Here is a 22389-nt window from a genome sequence, read left to right as displayed (position 1 = left end):
TGTGTGTGTGTGTGTGTGTGTGTGTGTGTGTGTGTGTGTGTGCGTGCGTGCGCGTGTGCGCGCGCATGTGTGGATGCATTTCTGACATAGGCCATATCTGGGGACAAACGCTGGTCATAAATTCAGTTGATTGGGGTCAGCATTTCAAATTGGGAACAAAATTGGTGTCCCCGATTAGATTAGACTGAAGTTTCATAAGGTCAAGTCTCGAAAGGGCAAGGAGATAATGGAATGACTGTAAGACAGTGCAGTGTCCAGAAAATTTTGCCAAACCAACACACGCTCGTGTGTGTGTGTGTGTGTGTGTGTGTGTGTGTGTGTGTGTGTGTGTACAAATACACAGGCCTCCCTGACCTTCAGTGACTTGACTCCCAACCCAGTTCTTTGTTTCTTAATTAGTGTGCAAATGGCCATTTATAGATTACATTTGATGGATTACATTGAGCAGATTAGGTTTATAAAAGTGTGTGAGGGAGAGTTTCCAGTGTGCTACTTGTGGTGTTTAATTAGGGCTCCGACAAATGGCAGGATGTGTACTTTAGAGAACAGCTAGCTCGAAGGCATTTTACTGTAAAGGTCTTGCTAGGAGACTGCAGTTATTTCTCCTTTGAAAAGCAATAGCCACCTGTAGTTTTCTCAAAGGTACAATGATGAGGGAACATTTATGTGTTGTTTTGACAACTAACATGCAATTTACAATCAATTAACAATTTTAAGACATTAAGCAGACGTCTTATCAAGAGCGATTACAAAGTCCCAGGGCCCACAGGTGGGCCATGAGGATATTACAAGTGGGCCTTCAAATAATTGACAAAACGCTAAGATTCGAAGATAATATAACATTAATATTTTAATGGCATAAGATGCTTTCAAGAATGTCTATTGATCGAAGCATTGATTAAATGAAGTTGTCCTCATTGTAGTGTCCAGTATATTTTATTGTATTTGGTGTATAACGTGCTTTTATTCTGCGAGAACAAGTAGCGTATGGAAATGAAACAAAGCTGCTGCTTTGTTCGGCTTTCACACTTGTGTGTTCAAGGTTTACTTATTTCCTGTCTACAAGGCAGCCAGCATTCATGCATTATGCATCCTTTTAACATGAATTACAACAAACATCATTGTTGGCTGGCTACAAGACTCACTTGAGTGACAATTATCTACCCCATTGATAGCAGCCAGAACTTAACCCATAAGCTCATAGACGGAATTTACCAGAATTTTCCAAAATAGCCAATTTACAACCTCAGAACGTATGTGATTGATTGTGAGCTTGCAGATTGGCTACTCTTGCATGACACATATGGAGATACAGTACAAGGTTTCTGCCGACAGCAACGATCGCATCTGTAAACTGCACACAAAGTCCTCACACATGCAGTAAAGTAGTCCAAGATTCAAAGTGACATGTTTTAAATATTTGATTCTGTATGTCAGAAACATGTATGTTTCAACGTGTCTGATTTGGACACTATTTCCCTCTCTCTCTCTCATGAGCCTCCCTGTGCATCTGTCCCTATCGCTCATATAACACTCACACTCATATAACACACGTTCAATCACACATGTACACACAGACACGACCACACGACCACACACACGCACGCACGCACGCACGCACGCACGCACGCACGCACGCACGCACGCACGCACGCACGCACGCACACACACACACACACACACACACACACACACACACGGCACACGCACACACGCACGCCCGCACACACACACACACACACACACACACACACACGACCACACAGCGCACGCACGCACACACACACACACACACACAGAGCCTATCCATCCTAGCTATCTGTCCTATCTCTAGACAGCAAGCTCTATTCCTCACTGACAATGCTTGGGATTTACTCTGCACATAGCCTTGGTTCTCATTGTGTGTGTGTGTGTGTGTGTGTGTGTGTGTGTGTGTGTGTGTGTGTGTGTGTGTGTGTGTGTGTGTGTGTGTGTGTGTGTGTGTGTGTGTGTGTGTGTGTGTGTGTGTGGTTGTGTCTGTGTGGTCGTGTCTGTGTGTGTCTGTGCATGAGTAATGTTCTCTCGCTTGGCAGTGGTGAGTGTATGTGTGTGGGTGCTTGTGTGTTAGTGTGCACGTGTTGTGTGAGAGTATTGTAGTTTCAACATTCTTTAGTGTTGCTTTGCTTTGTACGAATGTGTATGTGCTTGCTTGTGTCATGGGTTGTGATATGCACCCCTGCACTGTTCCAAGGTTGTCATGGTGATGATTAGTGGACAGTAGCTGAGGTTGGTTACTTCACTGTCTTTACACTGTACAAATCCTCATAGTCCATTTAACTCTGAGAGTGTGCAAATGCAATCAAATGGACCCATACATGTGGTTGCATTTGTACACTGTTACGAATGGATATACCATATTAACGTTTATTGTGTATACTGTAAGTCAACCATAGATAGCATCTGCCATCTTACAGTAAAAGGTAATAAGGAAGCAAGGTACATGTGATCTATATCTTAACAGGTGTATGATCCTGTTTCTTTGCCTGCGGTCCTGTATCGATGTGATCTACTAGGCTAGAACTTTATAACTGTTCTGTTTATAACCCCAGAATCCCCTTTGATGCACTACTGCAAGGGGTTCCCAAACTTCTCCATGGGACCCTCAAAAATCACCATACTGTAGCATCTGACTGCTGCCCTCTCCCAAAAGGATAACTAATACATTGCTGTCTAATCTAATGGAATGTACATAGCTGTGAATGTACACGCTGCTAGATTCTGTGCGATTTCACTTGATATAGCCTATAGTCCTACAACAAATGCAACATATTCATTCATTTATTTATTCATTTATTCATCTCTCTTTGCTACAGTATATCAGCCTCTACATTGCTCATTGTATTATTTTACACCATATAATTTCTAACAATTTCACAGGGAAGTATTCCTATATGTACAAACATACTTGATGACAGGAATTTTTGTTCAGAATAGAAAGAGGCAAACTTAACCCTGTGTGAAAGTAAAAAATCTAACCTCGGTTCGAAGTGGAGCGGTGAATCTGAGCAGCTATACCGCGTGTGTGTGTGCGCGCGCGCGCGCGTGTGTGTGTGTGTGTGTGTGTGTGTGTGTGTGTGTGTGTGTGTCTAGTCTGCACAATAGTGCCCTTCTCAATATGTTCCTGTCTGTCAGAACAGTACAATACTGACCTTACTGTACTGTACTGTACTGTACTGTACTGTACTGTACTGTACTGTACTGTACTGTACTGTACCTTACTGTACCTTACTGTACTGTACTGTACTGTACTGTACTGTACTGTACCTTACTGTACTGTACTGTTTGATTCTGTGTTCTAGATCTATGTTTTTGATTCTATGTGTTCTAGATTTATGGTTTTGATTCTATATGTTCTAGACCTATGTTTTTGATTCTGTGTTCTAGATCTATGGTTTTGATTCTATATGTTCTAGACCTATGTTTTTGATTCTGTGTTCTAGATCTATGTTTTCTAGATCTATGTTTTTGATTCTATGTGTTCTAGATCTATGTTTTTGATTATGTGTTCTAGATCTGTGTTTTTGATTCTATGTGGTCTAGATCTATGTTTTTGATTCTGTGTTCTAGATCTATGTTTTTGATTCTGTGTTCTAGATCTGTTTTTGATTCTATGTGTTCTAGATCTATGTTTTTGATTCTGTGTTCTAGATCTATGTTTTTGATTCTGTGTTCTAGATCTATGTTTTTACATTCTGTGTGTTCTAGATCTGCGTGCGTGTGCATGTGTGTGTGTGTGTGTGTGTGTGTGTGTGTGTGTGTGTGTGTGTGTGTGTGTGTGTGTGTGTGTGTGTGTGTGTGTGTGTGTGTGTGTGTGTGTGTGTGTGTGTGTGTGTGTGTGTGTGTGTGGGCTTGCAAAGCTATCTTTGTGGGGACCTCCAGGGATTAGGGTTAAAATGAATGGAATGTCCCCACAAAGATAGTAGACTATGTGTAATGTCCCCACAAAGTAGCAATTGTGTGTGTGTGTGTGTGTGTGTGTGTGTGTGTGTGTGTGTGTGTGTGTGTGTGTGTGTGTGTGTGTGTGTGTGTGTGTGTGTGTGTGTGTGTGTGTGTGTGTGTGGGCTTGCAAAGCTATCTTTGTGGGGACCTCATGTCCCCACAAAGATAGTACAATCCAGGGATTAGGGTTAAAATGAATGGAATGTCCCCACAAAGATAGTAGACTATGTGTAATGTCCCCACAAAGTAGCAATTGCAAACCTGTGTGTGTGTGTGTGTGTGTGTGTGTGTGTGTGTGTGTGTGTGTGTGTGTGTGTGTGTGTGTGTGTGTGTGTGTGTGTGTGTGTGTGTGTGTGTGTGTGTGTGTGTGTTTGCAAAGCTATCTTTGTGGGGACCTCATGTCCCCACAAAGATAGTACAATCCAGGGTTAGGGTTAAAATGAATGGAATGTCCCCACAAAGATAGTAGACTATGTGTAATGTCCCCACAAAGTAGCAATTGCAAACCTGTGTGTGTGTGTGTGTGTGTGTGTGTGTGTGTGTGTGTGTGTGTGTGTGTGTGTGTGTGTGTGTGTGTGCGCGCTAGTGTTGAGTGTGCCTGGCCTGCACAACAGCGCCCCTCCTTTAACTTGTGTGTTGTGTGTGGCCACTCAAGGTATTGCCAGGCTACGGACATTGCCAGCCAGCCACCCACGGAATATACCTGTCTATTGGGAGCGCTTTCACCGCTCCAAAAATGTACACCGGGTCCATTTTTACCTTGTCATACTGTGCAGAAGGAGTGAGAGGTGGCTGTGTTTGTTAGTTGGCTGTGTGATATTTATAGGAGGTGAGTGGGAGGCATAAAAACAATGAAGTGCAGCAGCATAAGAGAACAGACACGGAGAGACAGATGTAATGGCATCAACACGCAGACAATATGACAGGGAGATAATCATGGAGGGGCGGTGGGCTGAAGTGGGGAGGGAGAGGCATGATTACAGCAGGAGAGAGAGAGAGAGAGACACACGGATACAGAGACAAAGACAGACAGAGGGAGACAGACATACAGAGACAGACAGACAGACAGACAGACAGACAGACAGACAGACAGACAGACAGACAGACAGACAGACAAATATGCACTCACAAAATAGAGAGATAATGATGGGAGCAGCAGGCATGGAGCGATGGATATAATAGGAAAGGGGAGTGGAGGCAGAAGAGAGAGGGAGAGAGACAAATGGAGAGAGAGTGACATCAGGGTGGAGAACCAATGATGCCACTGCTATAGAGATAACACTGGGGAGAAGTGAAATATATGAGTGAGAGAGAGAGAGAGAGAGAGAGAGAGAGAGAGAGAGAGAGAGAGAGAGATTTTGGAATAGAGGTAATGGAGAGAGAGAGTGAATGAGAGCCTTGGAAAAAAAGATGAGAGTGGAGACAAGGGAGGTAAGAGGGCTCCTGGCCCTGCATGCAGAGGGAGGTTGACAACCAATAAGAGACAGACACAGTGACACTGATAATATTGGAAAGACAAAATGTGGAACGAAAAGATGTTAGGAGTCTCTCCTCTCCATTTTTTTTCCTAGACATTATTTAATCCCCTAAGACCAAGTCAATAGTTTCTTCCTCAGAGGAACTTGGTGATATGCGTTTGATTTGTAGCCCAGCGTGTCCGAGGGGGTGGCAGTTGATTTACACGGCTGGAGCCTTGTGGTGGGATTCTGCCTAGTGCCCCACCCCTCTGCAGCTTATTCATGTATCTTTCTTTCTTTCTTTCTTTCTTTCTTTCTTTCTTTCTTTCTTTCTTTCAAATGAAGAACATGTGTCTCGGAATACAACATACCTGCGTAGTTGTTGAATTACTACAAATTCAACTGATAAAAATTACAACTGCACATTAGATTGGATTTGCCATGAACGTTAGTGGCTAATGTCATCTGCTAAGCAGTGGTGTAAAGTAACTAAGTACATTTACTTAAGTACTGTACTTACGTAACATTTTGAGGTATTTCTACTTTGCTTGAGTATTTCCAATTTCCAATACTTTTACTTCTACTCCCCTACATCTCAGAGGCAAATATTGCACTCTCACTTCCACTACTATTATGACAACTTTAGTTACTAGTTACTTTGCAGATTTAGATTTTAATTACAAATCCCTTCAGGCCAAAATGTGTACATTTTGTACTACTCCTACAGAGTGTCTAACCTCACGCAGACATATTTTTTTCCTGCTGGATTCCTCGGATCATGACACAATTTATATGCCCTGTTTGTGTTGGATAAGATTGCATTTTCTGCCATGCATGCGTTTTCTTCAAAACACACTTTTTGCTGCTACTCGTACAGATTTTGTCCAAATCTCCCAGAACTTGGTATACATTATCTCAGGGGTCATTTAATCAAGATGTATGAGTCCGCTTCTATTGCCTTACAAAGTTTGCAGGCCCTGTGGAGGCAACCCGACCTCTTGGAGACCTGTGCTCCAAGCACACTTTATTTTTTTCCCTTTTTTATTGTTTTAATGCCACCATTTTATTCATACAATGCATTGTGATGCATTGTGAGCTTGTAGAGCTGCTACTTCTCGCTATTGTAATATGACAGGTTTAAAGTGGTAAGGTCTGTCTGTGGGTTTTATACATACGGTAGGCCTATGCATAACCAATGAAAAGTATTAACACATTGACCGCCATTTTAACATACCTCCGTACTCCCACCTGCCATTCGTCTCCATAGACTTCCATGTAATTGGGTGTGCACGGATCATGCACACCCATGCCTAGATAATGCACCACGTGTGTCCACATTGCTCACAGCTTTCAAACAAAAAAATCCGAATGGAAATCCGTTCAGGCATTCATGAGATAACAGCCACTATGTTTAACAAAGATGGCTGCCAAAATGGCTGCCATGCTTGAAAGATGGGGTTGCTATGGGGGTTAAACATGCAATTTCGCGATTGCTATCATGCCTACTCCATTTTTGGGGGTCAAATTTTTTTTTTTTTTTTTTAATTCTCGGGACTATCGGGCCTGGCGGGGAAAGACATTGGAATAATCTCGGGACTATCGGGCCTGGCAGGGAATGAGTTAACAAGAGCTAGTGCCTAAATAATATAATAGCTAATAATTAGCGAAGTGATAGAGAATATACATGCAACAGAATGATAGCCAAAATACAATATATTCATACTGCATATTATTTGGTGAAATTGAGTAGGCTAATGCTGAGCTATAGACAGAATTCAATAGGTTTGTGCACAAGATGTGCAAAGAAAAAGGAATATACAAATACTGTGTATGCTCTCTTGGTGAGCAAGTATTTACGGGTTAAAGACGGTTGACCTGGCAGTTGGGTCATTGTTCAGGGCTGTGATGGCCTGAAGGGAAAAAGGAAAACCTCCTTTTGTGTATCACTGTAGTGGCTTTTAAATGAGAGAGAGAGAGAGAGAGAGAGAGAGAGAGAGAGAGAGAGAGAGAGAGAGAGAGAGAGAGAGAGAGAGAGAGAGAGAGAGAGAGAGAGAGAGACAGAGACAGAGACAGAGAGAGAGAGAGAGCTCTGTTTACACATTTCTTTATTGCTTGTAATTGTACACACCTCTTAGGATTGTTTTATATCACACTTGTTTTGGCAATGTAACATAATGTTGCTCATGACAATAAATCCCTTTTTAATAGAAAATCGAAACACAAGGTAAATGGGGACAGAGCAGTTGTACTCCCCCCAAAGTACTGATCTACACAATATTAGCTTGTAGATCAGTTACTGTTGGTGAGCGACACCCAAATGTGATGGTGTTTTAACGAAGCTTTACAAACGGGGGTGGGTGGGTGGGTGGGTGTCTGGTACAATGATGGGAGGGGAGAGGCAGAGAAACAAGGGAAAGGGAGAGAGAACACAAGCGAGAGAGGAAGTAAACGAGCGTAATCACTCCTGTCCTTCCTCTGTGGATTAGTTGAATGGCTGTTGACAGACAGGCAGACAGATGAACAGTTACAGCTAATCAGTCTCTCCGCCTCCTTGCTGCCTCCTCAACGCCCTCTACTCTACATGAAACTTATTTGGTGGTGCTCTTCAAGAGCATTAACATGCACACCAGAACGCTGATCTTTCCCCGACCAATGCACCAACGCTAGTTATTGAAATGGCTATGCACGCAATGTAATCTAATTTCCGAAAATCGGACTAAGCTCTATTCCAGGGTTCCCCAATTCAGGCTTTTGCAAATCCCGCCCCATTCTGCCCTGTTACTATGGTGGGACATTAACCCTGGGCAGATTGTTTTTATAGTGGCAGTGAATGGGATTTTTTTTTTCATAGCCTCATTATTGCAATTTAAAGTACCAAAGGAAAAACATCTAGGTGATATTAATAAAAAGGGAAGACAAAGGTACAGTAGTTACATTGCAAAACAGGGGGTTTCCCCGAAAATATATGTTTTAATTTGTTTAATCCCAGTGGGACAGAATCACTATTGCAGATTCTTTTATAGTGTAAGTGGATGGGATTTTTTTTTCCTTCATAGCCTCATTACAGCTATATAAAGTACCAAAAAAACACATCTACGTGATATTAATAAAAAGGGAAGAAAAAGGTACAGTAATTACATAGCAAAACAGTAATTTTCCCCCGAAAATATATGTTTTAATTAGTTTAATCCTCTGGATCAGAGAGAGAATAGAAATAGAAGGAGAAAGCGCATTGCATCTTGGGTAGGAAGAGGAGAACTATAATCTGTTCTCCTCACATAATAGGCTGGCTTTTCGTAATTCTGCCCATTTAAAATATATGTACCCAATCGTAACAAGTTAGACCATTGATAAGGTCCATGTGAACTAGTCTGTTGAAGCTTATTCATTACAATGATCGCAAACGCTATGGTCGCGAGCGGCCTGGCCGTGCTCCGCAGTGCGGACAGCCGGTGAAAGACGGCTGCCACTTTCTCCGACTGCAGAACTCCACCCCCGCTTGCAAAAAGTGAATGTATTTTTCTGGTTGGCCAGTCAGGGAGTCTCAGGGACCAATCAGAAGGCTGACAAACGGTAAATTAGTTTTCCCAAGGGGGCCGAATCATGTCGAGGGTACCAAGCCGAGGGCCACAACATTGCTGGGGGCAACACTGGCGTTCCCGCTACTCCAGCGACAGTTCAGATATTGTGGTTGTCGGGTGAAAATCTTGTATGTCCAAAACCGTTCGTTTTGCATTTATCATTTTAAAAATGATTTAAAGTAGTGAAAACAGCCGATCTACAAGCAGTGCGAGGCGTTGTGTGCTTGTAGATCTGCTGTTTTCACTAGTTTTGTGCGATGACCTTGTACGAAGAAGCAGGGCTTTACTTTGCGAAAGAACTTACACATTTGGAGATACAAGGTGTCTACGTGACAAGGACGATATACTAGTGTTGTTGCTGCTCTTATACCACCATTATTACTGGGGTTGGTGGGGGCCAGACAGTAGCCCCCCGCGGGCCGCAAATGGCCCGCGGGCCGCCTATTGGGGAACCCTGCTCTATTCTTTCGCTGTTGTTGATGTTCTGAAAGCCGAATTTGCGTTTTGGGCATCAGTAGTTTCTTCTTCTTCTTTCGTGTGTCATAGTCCTTGATGACTGGTTGACAGCATTTTATTTCACAAGATTTCTTGTTACTTAGGGGAGGACGTTTTATCTTATCTCAGATAGGGTTAGAATTCAAATGATCAATTAAATCATTAATCAACAGTTGATTCACCTTATCAGTCGATCGACTCATTGATAAGCAGTGAATTTCCTGAGAATCTGAATCTACTAGCACTTACTGCATAGCAGCACTTGAGACATTTTTGTCCTGAAGATACTTGTTTGCGATGATGATGCTGGGAAATCAGAACTGTGGAATGTCCAATTAATTGTTTAATTTAATTTAATTGATAAGTTTAATCAAGTAAATTCTTATTCTGATTGATTAATCAATTGTCAATTAATTGTTAACATCTCTAGATAGGATTATACCTATGTGTGTGTTAAAATATATACAGTAGCCTATACTACAGATCCCTCAAAAAATAGAACATTGTGTAAAAGTAAAATTTCTTCTTTTTTTTAGTATATTTTCCAGATACATTGTGTATGCAGTGAAATACTCAAAACCTTTTTACTTGCGCCAGCAGAGCGAGCAAGTACTGTGTTTGGTGGCGTCCCTGTCGGGTATCTGTTTATGCCCGTAGCCAATCACAGACCAGCATTCCAGGTGACGTCACCATCAACAGCCAATTTCCCACCCACAAACATACAGTACAGACAACAGTACTTGCAGCCATAGCAGAAACTGAACTCCCTTTGTCTGATGAACAATGGTATTCAGGTTTCCTTTTGAGCAGCAGCTGATTGATATTCAACTGGTATTCAAATGATGAATGGTGATAATTTCGGTGCTTGGAGATGATAATACCAACAATGGGCCCATGGGTTGGTGGGACTAAACTGGTGTTCCCTGAAATTTGATGATGGCTGGTGCTTTTCTAAGGGCATTTTGACTGTCATCTGGCTGCTGGTTGTAGTAATCAGCATTGGACTGCGCACAAGCCCTGTTGCATAGACTTCTTCATTGTACAGTGGTGCCATGGGCTGAAAATTGCCAGTCGACAAGCTCACAACACATTTTAAACATGCTATTTCACCGCTCAAATATGAATTGTATAAATTGTATATCTGACTGATATGCCCATGGAGATCTCTGTCAGTCCATGTCCCTTTTATGCCCACATATGGAGATATCGGCATGTGTCAGTCCTTGTCCCTTTTATGCCCATACTATGGAGATCCCTGATGTCATAATATATGCCTTGATGACACATTGAGGTTAGACAACACACTCCATATTTGAGCGTAGCTGCTGCATTTGGAACTCCTATGGTTATGGCTGAGTCATGGTGATATGATTGAACATGACGGCAGCCGGTCCTCCCTTAAAGGAGTAGTTCGCCCCCAAAATGACTTTTTTTCTATTGATTACTTGCGCCATGCAGACTTGAGTTCAATAATATTTTTAGTTTTTTATCGCATTCCTAAGACAACAAATGTATTACAATAACTGTACCCCCGTCGATTCCACAATCAATGGGGGTAAATAAAAACAATTTTTTGCCTTGGGAATGTGACAAATACGAAAGAATATTATTGAACTCAAGTCTCCATGGCATGAGTAATCAATAGAAAAAAAGTCATTTTGGGGGTGAACTACTCCTTTAAGACAATTTTAATATAGGATGTGCATATCAGTCGTTTTGGCAGTTCTGGACAAGCACCTGTCCAACCGACTTGACACACTGCCTTGGGTCCTTGACTACATGCATCAAGTTTGAAGTGGATTGGTCAGACGGTTCTCGACATAAATGAACTACACATCGCACACAGGGGTGTCGCACCAAATTTTGGGCCCTGGGTACAAGCATTCACTGCGGGCCCTCGGGGAGGGGGTTTAACCCATTTAGACTGGGAACGCATTATTAGGCATTATTTTGTGCTTTAACTATTGAAAAATAGCAGATTGCGAGCTTGTAGATCTGCTATTTTTGTAAACAACGTTTTTTTTTGTAATTGTTTTTTTTTTGTAAGATTTTGGCGGCTTTCATAGTACAGTAGGTGTCTACCTAGGTGTGACATGCAGTAAAGGTTGTCAGGACCAGGATTAGAACCCGCAACACACTGTCAGGCATCAGAGCCTATGTGGTATGCGCCTGGACCGCTAGGCCAGCAGGCACCTCCCCCTAAAATATATAAAATTAAATTAAATATCTTGTTTCTTGAGAGTGAGACATCCTGCAAAACATCATTTTGTTCATAAGGTGTTTGTTTGTTTGTTTGTTTATTAGTAACATTTACTCAATTTGGAATTGCCTGTTAAATATTTTATGTAATGATTAACCTGAACTCAGCTGGTTGTCAAACTGAATTGATGGGTGTAGGACATCAAGCACAGCAATGGAAAACTGCTAAAGTAGTTTAGTTCAACACTACTGATGATGTACTGTATACCTGGGGTGAAATGGAGAAATACCTTAGTCATATCCCTTGCAAAGTATACTACAGTGCCAACAGTATGGTGCAACATATGGCATCTGGCAATATGCAGATACCAGGTCACCCTATGATGAATATGGATTCCAGTTACCCCATCTGGTCGGAGAGAGAAAGAAAGAGAGAGAGAGAGAGAGGAGGGAGGAAGAGGCAGCATAATGACAGAGACTGGAAGATGGAGAGATAGAGAGAGACTGAAAAGAGAGCAAGGGAAGTGACACATATAGAGAGAGATGGAACAGTAGATGGGCATGGAAAAAGACTGAAAGAAAGATGAGGGTAATGGAATCTGGACTGACCAGATGGTGGGTGTGTGTGGGTGTGTGTGTGTGTGTGTGTGTGTGTGTTTGCTTCTCTTTGTGTAATCTTTTACCATCTAAAAGAGATCTTGCCCACACGTGCAAACATCCATTCTTTGGTGAAGCATCTCTCTCTCTCTCTCTCGCACGCACGCACGCACGCACGCACGCACGCACGCACGCACGCACGCACGCACGCACACACACACACACACACACACACACACACACACACACACACACAGTTCGAGACTATTTGGCTGACTGCATTATGACCCAGGCCCTTGATAGTTAAGCTCTGGAGCGCATATCGTGTGTGTATGTGAGAGTGCACAGTTGTGTGCACGGGTGTGTGTGTCTGTAGTGATATAAGGTTAATAAATCAATAGCTACCACTATCTGAGAAACAATTACTGCTGGCTTTCATGTTGGCCCCACACACATACATCACACGTGCGCGACCTGCACATGTATACGCATGTGTGCGCACACACACACACACACACACACACACACACACACACACACACACACACACACACACACACACACACACACACACACACATACAATTACTGCTAGCTTTCATATTGGTCTCTCTCTCTCTCACACACACACACACACACACACACACACACACACACACACACACACACACACACACACACACACACACACACACACACACACACACACACACACACACACACACACAGACAGACACACATTCTAATAGCACAGGAGTAAACATTATTATGTTTGTGAGGACAGTGAGAGGAGAAGATGACAAATGGAGGAGAGGAAGGGGTGGGGGGCGAGGGGGGCAGAACAGTGTGGGGGCATTGAGAAGGTAAGATGTAAATAGAAGTAGAGTGGCCATTTGGGAATCGGGAGATCGCCGGTTCGATACTCGGCTCCTCCTGGATTACCGTGTCCTTGAGCAAGACAATGAAGCCCTAATTGCTCACGATGAGCAGGTTGTTGCATTGCATGGCTCAGCCGTGTGTGCGTGCGTGTGAATGTAATGCAAATTAAGCACTTTGGATAAAGGCACTTGATAGATAGGATGTTTTGGTTTTAAACATGTAGTATTTTGTTTAATATCAAGGTAATCTTGAGAACTCAAATGTTGTCTGATTGTTGTCTCCATATATTATCTCGTTTCCTGAGGGAGCAGATTCACACAGCTGGTAGCAGCTGTCACTGCTTCAGGCTGCGAGGTGTAAAGATCTTTAGGCCATAAAGATTGTCTGATTGCTGATCATTCTTCCTCTCCTTTGATGCTTTGATTGATCGATGTGTATTGTGTTGTGGTTTCCTGCATGGGCAGCTGTTGTCTGTCAAGGTGTCACATGTACTGTAGGCCATCAGAGACGGGGCCTGTAGGCCTATATAACTCACTGTATTCTTGATGTTGAGGCGCGGTAACCTGGCAGTCACACCGCGAGGTGGTCAGGCCTTTTTTTTGGCTCTCTTCTGTATCCTGTACAGGCTTTTGCTATGCTGTTTGCCATTCTTGGATTATTCTGTGTATGCCTCTGAAATAAAGCTGGAGACATCTACACATCATCGCTCTGGAATCATATTCTTATTAGATATAGTTAAGGTTTTAGAGTAAAAATCTTATGTATCAGCACTCTATACTAAATGCTCAATTTTCTTTCATTTCATCTATTTTATGCAGGTATATTATTGTTGGCACTGATGGACACATTTAGTTTAGCCAATGTTGGCTTATATTCCTCATCTTTGGGTGACTTGGGTTAACTCCACTTCACTCAGCTCATCACTTTTTGAATGGAGGCAAAACAAACCAACGTTTGGAGCATTTATACTCAATGGGTGCGTTTATATGCACATTCAGAATGGCATTCAGAATTAACTTATTCTGAATAGAGCTTCATACCCAAACGTTTACATGGGACCTGAATACAAGTATCCCTCATTCCACTGTCGTTTACATGACCAAAGGATTCATTCGGAATAGAACTTTGGGCATGCGCAAAGTAGGCCTACTTCAGGTCGGAAAGGGGGGGGGGGGGGCAGTTCAGACAGCAGTTCATTCCAAATGGAGCGTTTGTATGACAAATGTATCCCGATTGAAACGGCATAAACCACCTCTTCAGACCAGAATGAAAATTCATTCTGGTCAGACCGGAATGGCCATTCCTAAACGTTTATATGAGCATTTCTATTCTGAATGAGCAGTCATTCCGAATATAAGTGGAATACATCTGTGCATATAAACGCACCCATTGTGTATCAACGAGTTTCACACCCCTGTTTAAGGTAGTGTGGGAGCTGCAGCTGTAATCCAGAATGCTTAACAAAGGTTGTCAGTGATTTGCATTGGTTCAGACTCACTCTCACTGGTTCCAATTATTCTTCATTGCAATTCCTGTGTGTCCAATGCGTTAGGGCAGCCTGTAGGCTACATTAGCTCCTTAGTCACTAAAATATACAAGTTTGTTGATTTCCTCTTGTGAGAGTCAAAAATCACCCAACTTTTTTTTTTCTTTTCTTTTTTTCATTTACGTTTTATTGTATTTTTCGTATAAATCACAAAAAACAAAGCAAACATAATCATAAAAAACAATACTTATGGAAATACACACGCATATCCAAGGGGGAGGTATCTGCCACTCTACACATTAGTTACTCTCTATACATACAGCACATTCATTTCAAAATGCACGGTCCGCTATGGGGCGAACTCAAACCACATCTCTTAACAGGAGGTCAAAATATACATAGAATAAATGTCACATAAAAGAAAAAATTAAATCAGGCCTTATATTAGCGACATGAGTAAGCCATTTAGACCAGTTGTCCATGAAAATCTCCCCTTGACCCCTAAAGTTAAATGTGATTCTCTCCATAATATATATATTATAGATTAAATCAATCCATTCATCACCCAACTTTTTAAGCAATTTAAGATGTTTTGGTAGGGAAAAGCATGCGTAAATATAACAGCTCTGGAATTTCCAGTCCTCGTCTATGAAATTGAGGGTGATACTGTATGTGTAACTAACTTTCCTGGAAACATCTGTCCACAATGTCTGTTGAGGCTCCACAAGTTACATAAGGCACTGCATTGCCCATTCATGCCCCTGTGTCCACTAAACTCTGTACTAGCTGATGGAATGCTGATGTCTCAAACTTTCAGAAAGGTCACAAATCCTTAGCACACACTTAAATGCAGGTGTTTAGAATGGCACTTTTACATTCAGTTGGCACTCTGCTTGTCCACAGTTAGGAAGTTATAGTGTTTTGAACAACACTCTGTCTCTTTTGATAGATAGATAGATAGATAGATAGATAGATAGATAGATAGATAGATAGAGATACCTTTATTATCCCAAGGGGGAAAATCAGTTGCCCAGAGGCAGCACTGTGTAAGGATTTTCACAAAGTTACAGAGAAGTATGAAAAGAATAAAAAAAAGAACAGAGTACAGTAACAGTAAAGAGTGAGGTACATCAAAGAAAGGGAACAAAGAATATATACATAAAGTGTCAAAAACAATCAATGCTCATAAGTGAAACAGCCAACTTAAACAGAAAAGCAAAATAGCAATACTTAAGCACAACTATCAATACAGTGCCAAAGTATCTCACCTCCATGTCAAACACAAGCAAAATACTCAATACTACTAACACAACCTAATGCACTACAGAGCCAAACAAAAAAAGTATACATTGGTCAGTGCAAGAAAAACTAAAAAGAAAAACAAGAAAGGGTGACACAGCAAGACACATATGAGCACCCACCCTGGAAAGGTCCTTAGAGGTCAGTACAACTATAGTTCCAGTTAAATAAGGCTACAGTCGTCCTAGGTTAGGCTTAGGTTAGGTTTTGGCATGACCTCTGGAGTTTCATCAAGTGAGATATGCGGCATGCCTATTTTGCCTGCATCAAATGAGGGGCTGCACATCTGAGGAGTTTGTGACAGAGGTTGCTCTGTGCCGACGTACTTACTGTCCTTGTTGATTAAAACGTCAAATGTGCTCCACACGGATGACGTTCTTGGTGGCTTTTGCTCGCTAGATTCTCTCTCTTAGTAGTTTGCATTCCATCATGCCCTCAAGTCTTTCCTTTTCTCCTTTTAGCTGGCGGTCTACATTAGTGGTTCTCAACCTGGGGGATTTTTTTTGTTGGGGGAGGGGGGGGGGGGGTCCTCAGATGACAGTGAAGTGACAATTTAAGGACTTTTAAGACATTTTTAATAAAAAAAATAAAAAAAAGTAACGCAATGCGAGGCGTTGTGAGCTTGTAGATCAGCTATTTTCACTATATTTATCTGTGGAACAGAGTCAAACAAAATGTATTGCCTACAATTCCTGCTTATCAGAGTGGGAGGTCCCCAGTTCAAATATGATCATTTTGGGGGTCGCAGCCTGAAAGGTTCAGAACCACTGGTCTATGGTGTGACCTTTATTGTCCCACAAGGGAAAATCAGTTGCACGTGAGGTTTGCTGCCTTTAACGCTTTGATAATTTTGCAATACTGCCAAGGCTTTTTCCTATTATATTTACTTGGATTTTCGAGGGCTCCACGAACACAATGTGTCCATTATGTAAACGGAAGGTCCCGGTGACGGCCGACAAACATCTTTTCTTTCATGTGGAGAAGAAAAAATACAACTGCGATGATTCATGTGTAAGTTATGGTCCAAGCAGGATGTTTTGACCAAACATGCAATATGGGAAAAGAAGCAGAGATATATATTTTTTTTTGCAGCCAGGATGCTACAATTCAATGGCGGCCGGAAGTCGCCAGATGTAGTGCCTGCGGGAGTGTGCTGGCTATTGGTTACCATGGTAACCAGTTAACACGTCAGGTATTATAATTGATCCAACAAGTACCAGGAGACCCAAGTAAAGATTCTGGACCCAGATCCATCTCGGGTCTGGGGTTTAAGGGTGTATTCAGTTTGGGTCCAATTTTGCCTGGTTAATAAACCAGACTCTATCACACACTTCGTGGTGGTGTTGTGCGGTCTGGTTTATTAACCAAGCTAGGTCAGATTGATTCCAACTGTTCTCGAGTATGATTGCCCGCTCCCCGCTAGCAAGCATTGACATTGGCTTTTTTGTTAATCATGTAGCGTGGTGTTGGCATCCTTACAAGCTGCATTTACCCACGCATTACTGAGGCTCGAGCACAGCACAGCGGAGCTCTCTGCATTAAACTGTTAGGATCAGTAAGAGACGCCACCGGCAAACACAGACTTATGTGTAGCCGACAGAAGAACTTATGTATGTGGTTGGCAGTGACTTTTCTGCTCCAGGCCGGGGAATACAGACACGCAAGCTTGAAAATGAAAAATACATTTTCCAACAAATTGTTAATTCTTAAAAGCTTTTTGTGTGTCCTGTGAACATAAAACCTCTTGTGCATAAGTTTAGTGAAGAGGAAACTATGTTCTATGGCAGAAGTGTGTATCGAGGGGCGCCCGCTGGCCTAGCTGTCCAGGCGCATAGCATATATACAGGCAATAACGTTGATGATCTTTGCTGCGTGTCTCTCTCTCCCTGTACCTGTATGAAGATGAATAGCAAAAGAAAAAAGAAAAACATTGGTAGCTCAATGTCAAGTCTTTAGGACAGCCGTCCCAAAATGGCACTAAAGTGTCATTGCAAGTTTACAACCGACGCCTTTGTCATTGTCACACTCAGCGCCCATTTGGTGTACATGGCAACGTACTGCCCATTTGTGTACTCATGAATGTTTTTTGTCTTAAAATGAGGTACTTTATGGGCCTGGGCCGCTGGTGTACGGTACCTAGGCTCCAATGTAGCCTGAGAGAGCATTGTGGGTTCGAGTCTTTCCTACGTGTGACCCCCCATCTCTCTCTCCATTTCCTTTCTACCTACTGTACTATCAATAAAGGCATAAAAAGACCCTAAATAACTCTTGGGTGAGGGGATGAGGTGTGGACACGCAAATTGTTGGCGCATTGCTATCTTAGGTGGAGTCAGACAGCGAAAGCACCAGCTCAAATTAAGGCCGCTCTGAAAAATGTTCAAGGATCTTGACTTCGAAGGATTTCGTGAACCCATGTCATTCTGGTGTTCTGGTTTGGGCTGCGGCGTATACAAGTAGCCTAACAGTATCTGTGTTTGCAGGTTCATTCATCATTGTGGATGCTCACATCATTATCGCTATATTCCCGGTATGGATGGCCCTTAACATTGCCATGAGTCATGCATGTCTCCTGATCTATAATGAATTGCCGTGCAGTAGGCAGAGCTGTACAGATGTTCCTTCCCTGTCATGATTTAATATCTGATTTAAATAAAGAGAATGGGCGTGTGGTTATTGAGATGATGTGTCAAGATACCACAGATGTCTCTTGGACATAAATTAGGACATTATTACAGGAAGGAGTGATTCTGAACTGCATGCCCATATTATGTGCAGCCTGGCCACTGAGTGAACCCATTTCCACTTAATTATAGTTTTCGGTGAGCGATGAAAACTAGAAATTAGTTACTGTAGTTACTAGTTCCTGCTCTCAAAAAGTAACTAATTAATTTCATAATGTAATATAGATAGTAATTCAGTTACTTTTTGAGAGCAGGAACTAGTAGGTTATTTGGGAAAGGAACTACTATTATAACTACTCATTATTTTGGTACAATGTGCTACAAGACAGCTCTCGAATATTATCATTGTACTGTAGCTATTGTCGCTATGAAGAAAAGTAGACTCAAGACTCAAGGACACCTGTGTCCTTGTAGTGTATTGTGGACACCACAACGGAGAGTTCTGACGTACATACTGTATTACACTGAATTATTAAGTACGAAGTTGCTGTGCATAATTCTTAGCCTTGTGCTGGAGAAGAGACGAGAGAAGCAGGCAGGTAGTCAGGTGTTCCTCTATCAGTTTATTAGGCACAGAGACAACGGAGCCGCGGAGACTTGGCCCCCACCAGCAGACTCGCCGGTGGGACACACCCACCAAACATACATGTTCAGTCTAGCTTATTTCTGTCAATCATTGAGGCTTATCTTGACCCAAACCGTGAAAATAGCCACGTTAGTCTCAAGGGTGAGAAGAATGACCGTAGCTGATCCACTTTGATCTACTTCATCGTTTTGACTCTGTTTACTGTTTACTTACTGTAGTTGAATTTCTTTCTGACTCTTGTTGGCATCGGTTGAAGCATCATTTTAGCCTGGTTGACTGCCTGTTTTTCTGACTGACTGAACCTTCCACATACTGTAGGCCTAATTGTAGAGCTGCTCGTTAATGATTCAACACTTGGCAAACCACATGCATACTGTCCTCTACTGTGTATGAAAGTGCTGTTTACTGTGTGTGTGCGTGCGTGCGTGCGTGCGTGCGTGCGTGCGTGCGTGCGTGCGTGTGTACGTACGTGTGTGCGAAGGACACAAGTCAGTGTGTCCTGCCAGTGTGTGTTCCTGTCTTGAGCCACATTTGGGTTCAAATGTTGGGCATTCATTGGGGTCAGCTTGAATTGCGGACTGTGCAATTAGAATGGAATGAAGTTTCATAAGGTTAGGGGGTAAGGAGATGTAGAATGAATACAAGTTGATGCAATGTTCCCAAATGTCAGCAAAACAATGTTTGTGCCCTTTGAGTGTGAAAAGTCCTCCTATCCCAGTGCTTGTGAACATCGTCAGGCATGCGTATGTTCACATTGCGTGTGTGAGTGTGTCATGGGGTTTTATAATGGTATGGTGGTGTGTATGCCCAAGCATCATGGGAGGTCAAGGTCTTTCATGCCCCCCCCTCTCTCACTCACTCTGTGTTTGCAAGTGTTGATCTGGAGTATCATGGGAGGTTCGTGTGGGAACTATACAGTATGTACATACATACTTGTGTGCACGCGTGCACGCGTGCGTATCTGCAATGATTGTGTGCATTTGCTAGTGAGTTTATGTGTCATGGGAGGTCAATTCTGGTCCCGTATGGACAGCGCAAGGCACAAACACAGCTGTACTTCACACTGGGGCCATTCATGCTAAAATATGCATGTACTGTAAGGCACTTTGGATAAAAGCGTCTGCCATGTGCCATATGTGATATTATGTAGTAGCCTATATTATAGGATCTCATGGGAGGTCAAGCACAGGTTTTACCAGCAAATGCTCATGATCTAGCTCAGTTGTAGCTGAAGTGTGTAGCGTGACCTGATTTACAGTATGCATTGCTAAAATACGGGTAATTGTATCTCAGACATTATTCAGTGATCATGACACAGTTCAAGAATGAGACATTTTCACAATTCCGCTCATCCATTTCCCCCACAATGGTGCACCTTCCGTTACACACAGCTTTCCAAAAGCTGTTCGGTTCCCTGCGGTGCTGAATTAATGCTTTCTCCCGTTGTCTAGTCCTGAATAATCGGCAGACCTTGACCAGTCTGGGAATTTGAACCTTCGACCTCTTGAGCACAAAGTTTCAAACAAAGAAGTTTGTGCAAATTGTCTCTGCCTCTACACTGTATTGTGGGGAGGCATAGTCCAAGCTTTGGGTGCCTGGACATTTTGTTCATTTAATTAAACGTCTAACATTCTTCATCCCCCCTGTTTTTCCTCCTATAGCTGAATCATGCGGTGGCGTTGTCCAGGGTCTAAACGGCACTATCGAGTCCCCTGGCTTCCCTCATGGCTATCCCAACTACGCCAACTGCACGTGGCTGATAATAACGGGCGAGAGGAACCGGATCCAGCTGACCTTTGTCACACTGGCGTTGGAGGAAGACTTTGACATTGTGTCAGTCTACGATGGACAACCATCACCTGGCAACTTAAAAATGAGGTAGGGGATAATTTACTGTATCTACCTTCTCTCTCTCTCTCTCTCTCTCTGTCTCTCTATCTCTCTCTCTCTCTCTCTCTCTCTCTCTCTCTCTCTCTCTCTCTCTCTCTCTCTCTCTCTCTCTCTCTCTCTCTCTCTGTATCTCTCTCTCTCACACACACATTCCTTAAACAAACAATTGCAGGGACATGGCAAGGAGTACAGTATATTCAAGAAGGATAGATCCTTGCAACTGCATCTGAAAGTTTGATGGAATGCATTTTCACATGTGATTGCAGCGACGTCTTTTAGATTGCATCTTATGAGCAGCCAGGTTCTTAGCAGCCATGTCTGCATGGCACACACATGCTGGCTGCTATCAGTGTGAGCGTGTCTGATAAGGGTCTATCTATAGGCAGTAAGCTGACATGATGAGGCAAGTGTCAACAGATGAGAAGACGGGCGGGGAACTGCAGAGCTGATGACAGCAGTGGGACAGGTCTTAAAGGAATACCACTCATTTTCAACATTCAACTATGTAGTTTATATGTGGAAAAGGTCCTCCGCTTCTGTGTTGCCTAAAACTTTAGAATTGATTGTTATGTGGTCATGTGATCGGTCAGTGACATACGGAAGGTGTACTCTTTGGCTCCTGGGGCGCGGGGGCGTGGGAGGAAGATGCGTCTGCGATCGTGGACATCCTAAATCTCCTAAATCCTTGTCATACAGTACATACGTATGTATACAGGAAATCAAAATATTCTCCCACAGTCTTCTATAGCTGTAATCTGCAGTTTCCAAAAGGTGGCATAGCCGTCTCCTGTTTGTTTTATTGGCTGGGCAGCAGATTAGAACCTATGACACCTTCATATAATATGTTTCTGGTTCACATTTGAAAAAGACCTGGAACAGCTAACGGATATACCACCTTCGTGAAGCCAAGGATTACAAGTATGCACAGAGCCTATTTGAGGATATTTGCAACCACATCAGATGAATAGTTTAAAAAATAAACGTTGCCACCTAGACCCTTTTTAAGGCTGCTAAAAGTCACTGGATTATTAATACAGCAGAAGAGACAGGGCTGAAAACGGGTTCTGTAGCTTTTTACTAGAATCCTACTCTCATTCAACTTCCACTGAGATACATTGCATTTTCATTTACTGAGAATACTTTGTGCCGTTTAACATTTGTGCCGAAAGGGTGAGAAAAGTTAGACAGCATGAAACGATATAAAATTGATTATGCAAGTATCCAGAGTAGGAAATGTTGCAAGCTGATCACAAGACACATCT

At 42.5% G+C, this 22389-nt stretch overlaps 1 protein-coding gene across 1 annotated transcript in view; it reads left to right on the top strand.

Moving 5' to 3' along the window:
- LOC308288605 (CUB and sushi domain-containing protein 1) overlaps positions 1–22389 on the top strand; it is an 803860-nt gene that overhangs the window by 152290 nt on the left and 629181 nt on the right. Inside the window, 1 exon segment of the mRNA XM_080730076.1 lies at positions 20899–21115. Coding sequence (XP_080586202.1) covers positions 20899–21115 — 217 coding nt within the window.

The sequence above is a fragment of the Nannobrachium achirus genome (genome assembly GCF_963921795.1).
Source record: "Nannobrachium achirus genome assembly, chromosome: 7".
Taxonomy (NCBI): domain Eukaryota; kingdom Metazoa; phylum Chordata; class Actinopteri; order Myctophiformes; family Myctophidae; genus Nannobrachium; species Nannobrachium achirus.
The sequence above is the reverse complement of the archived record's forward strand: the minus strand, read 5'-3'. Positions and strand labels throughout refer to the sequence as shown.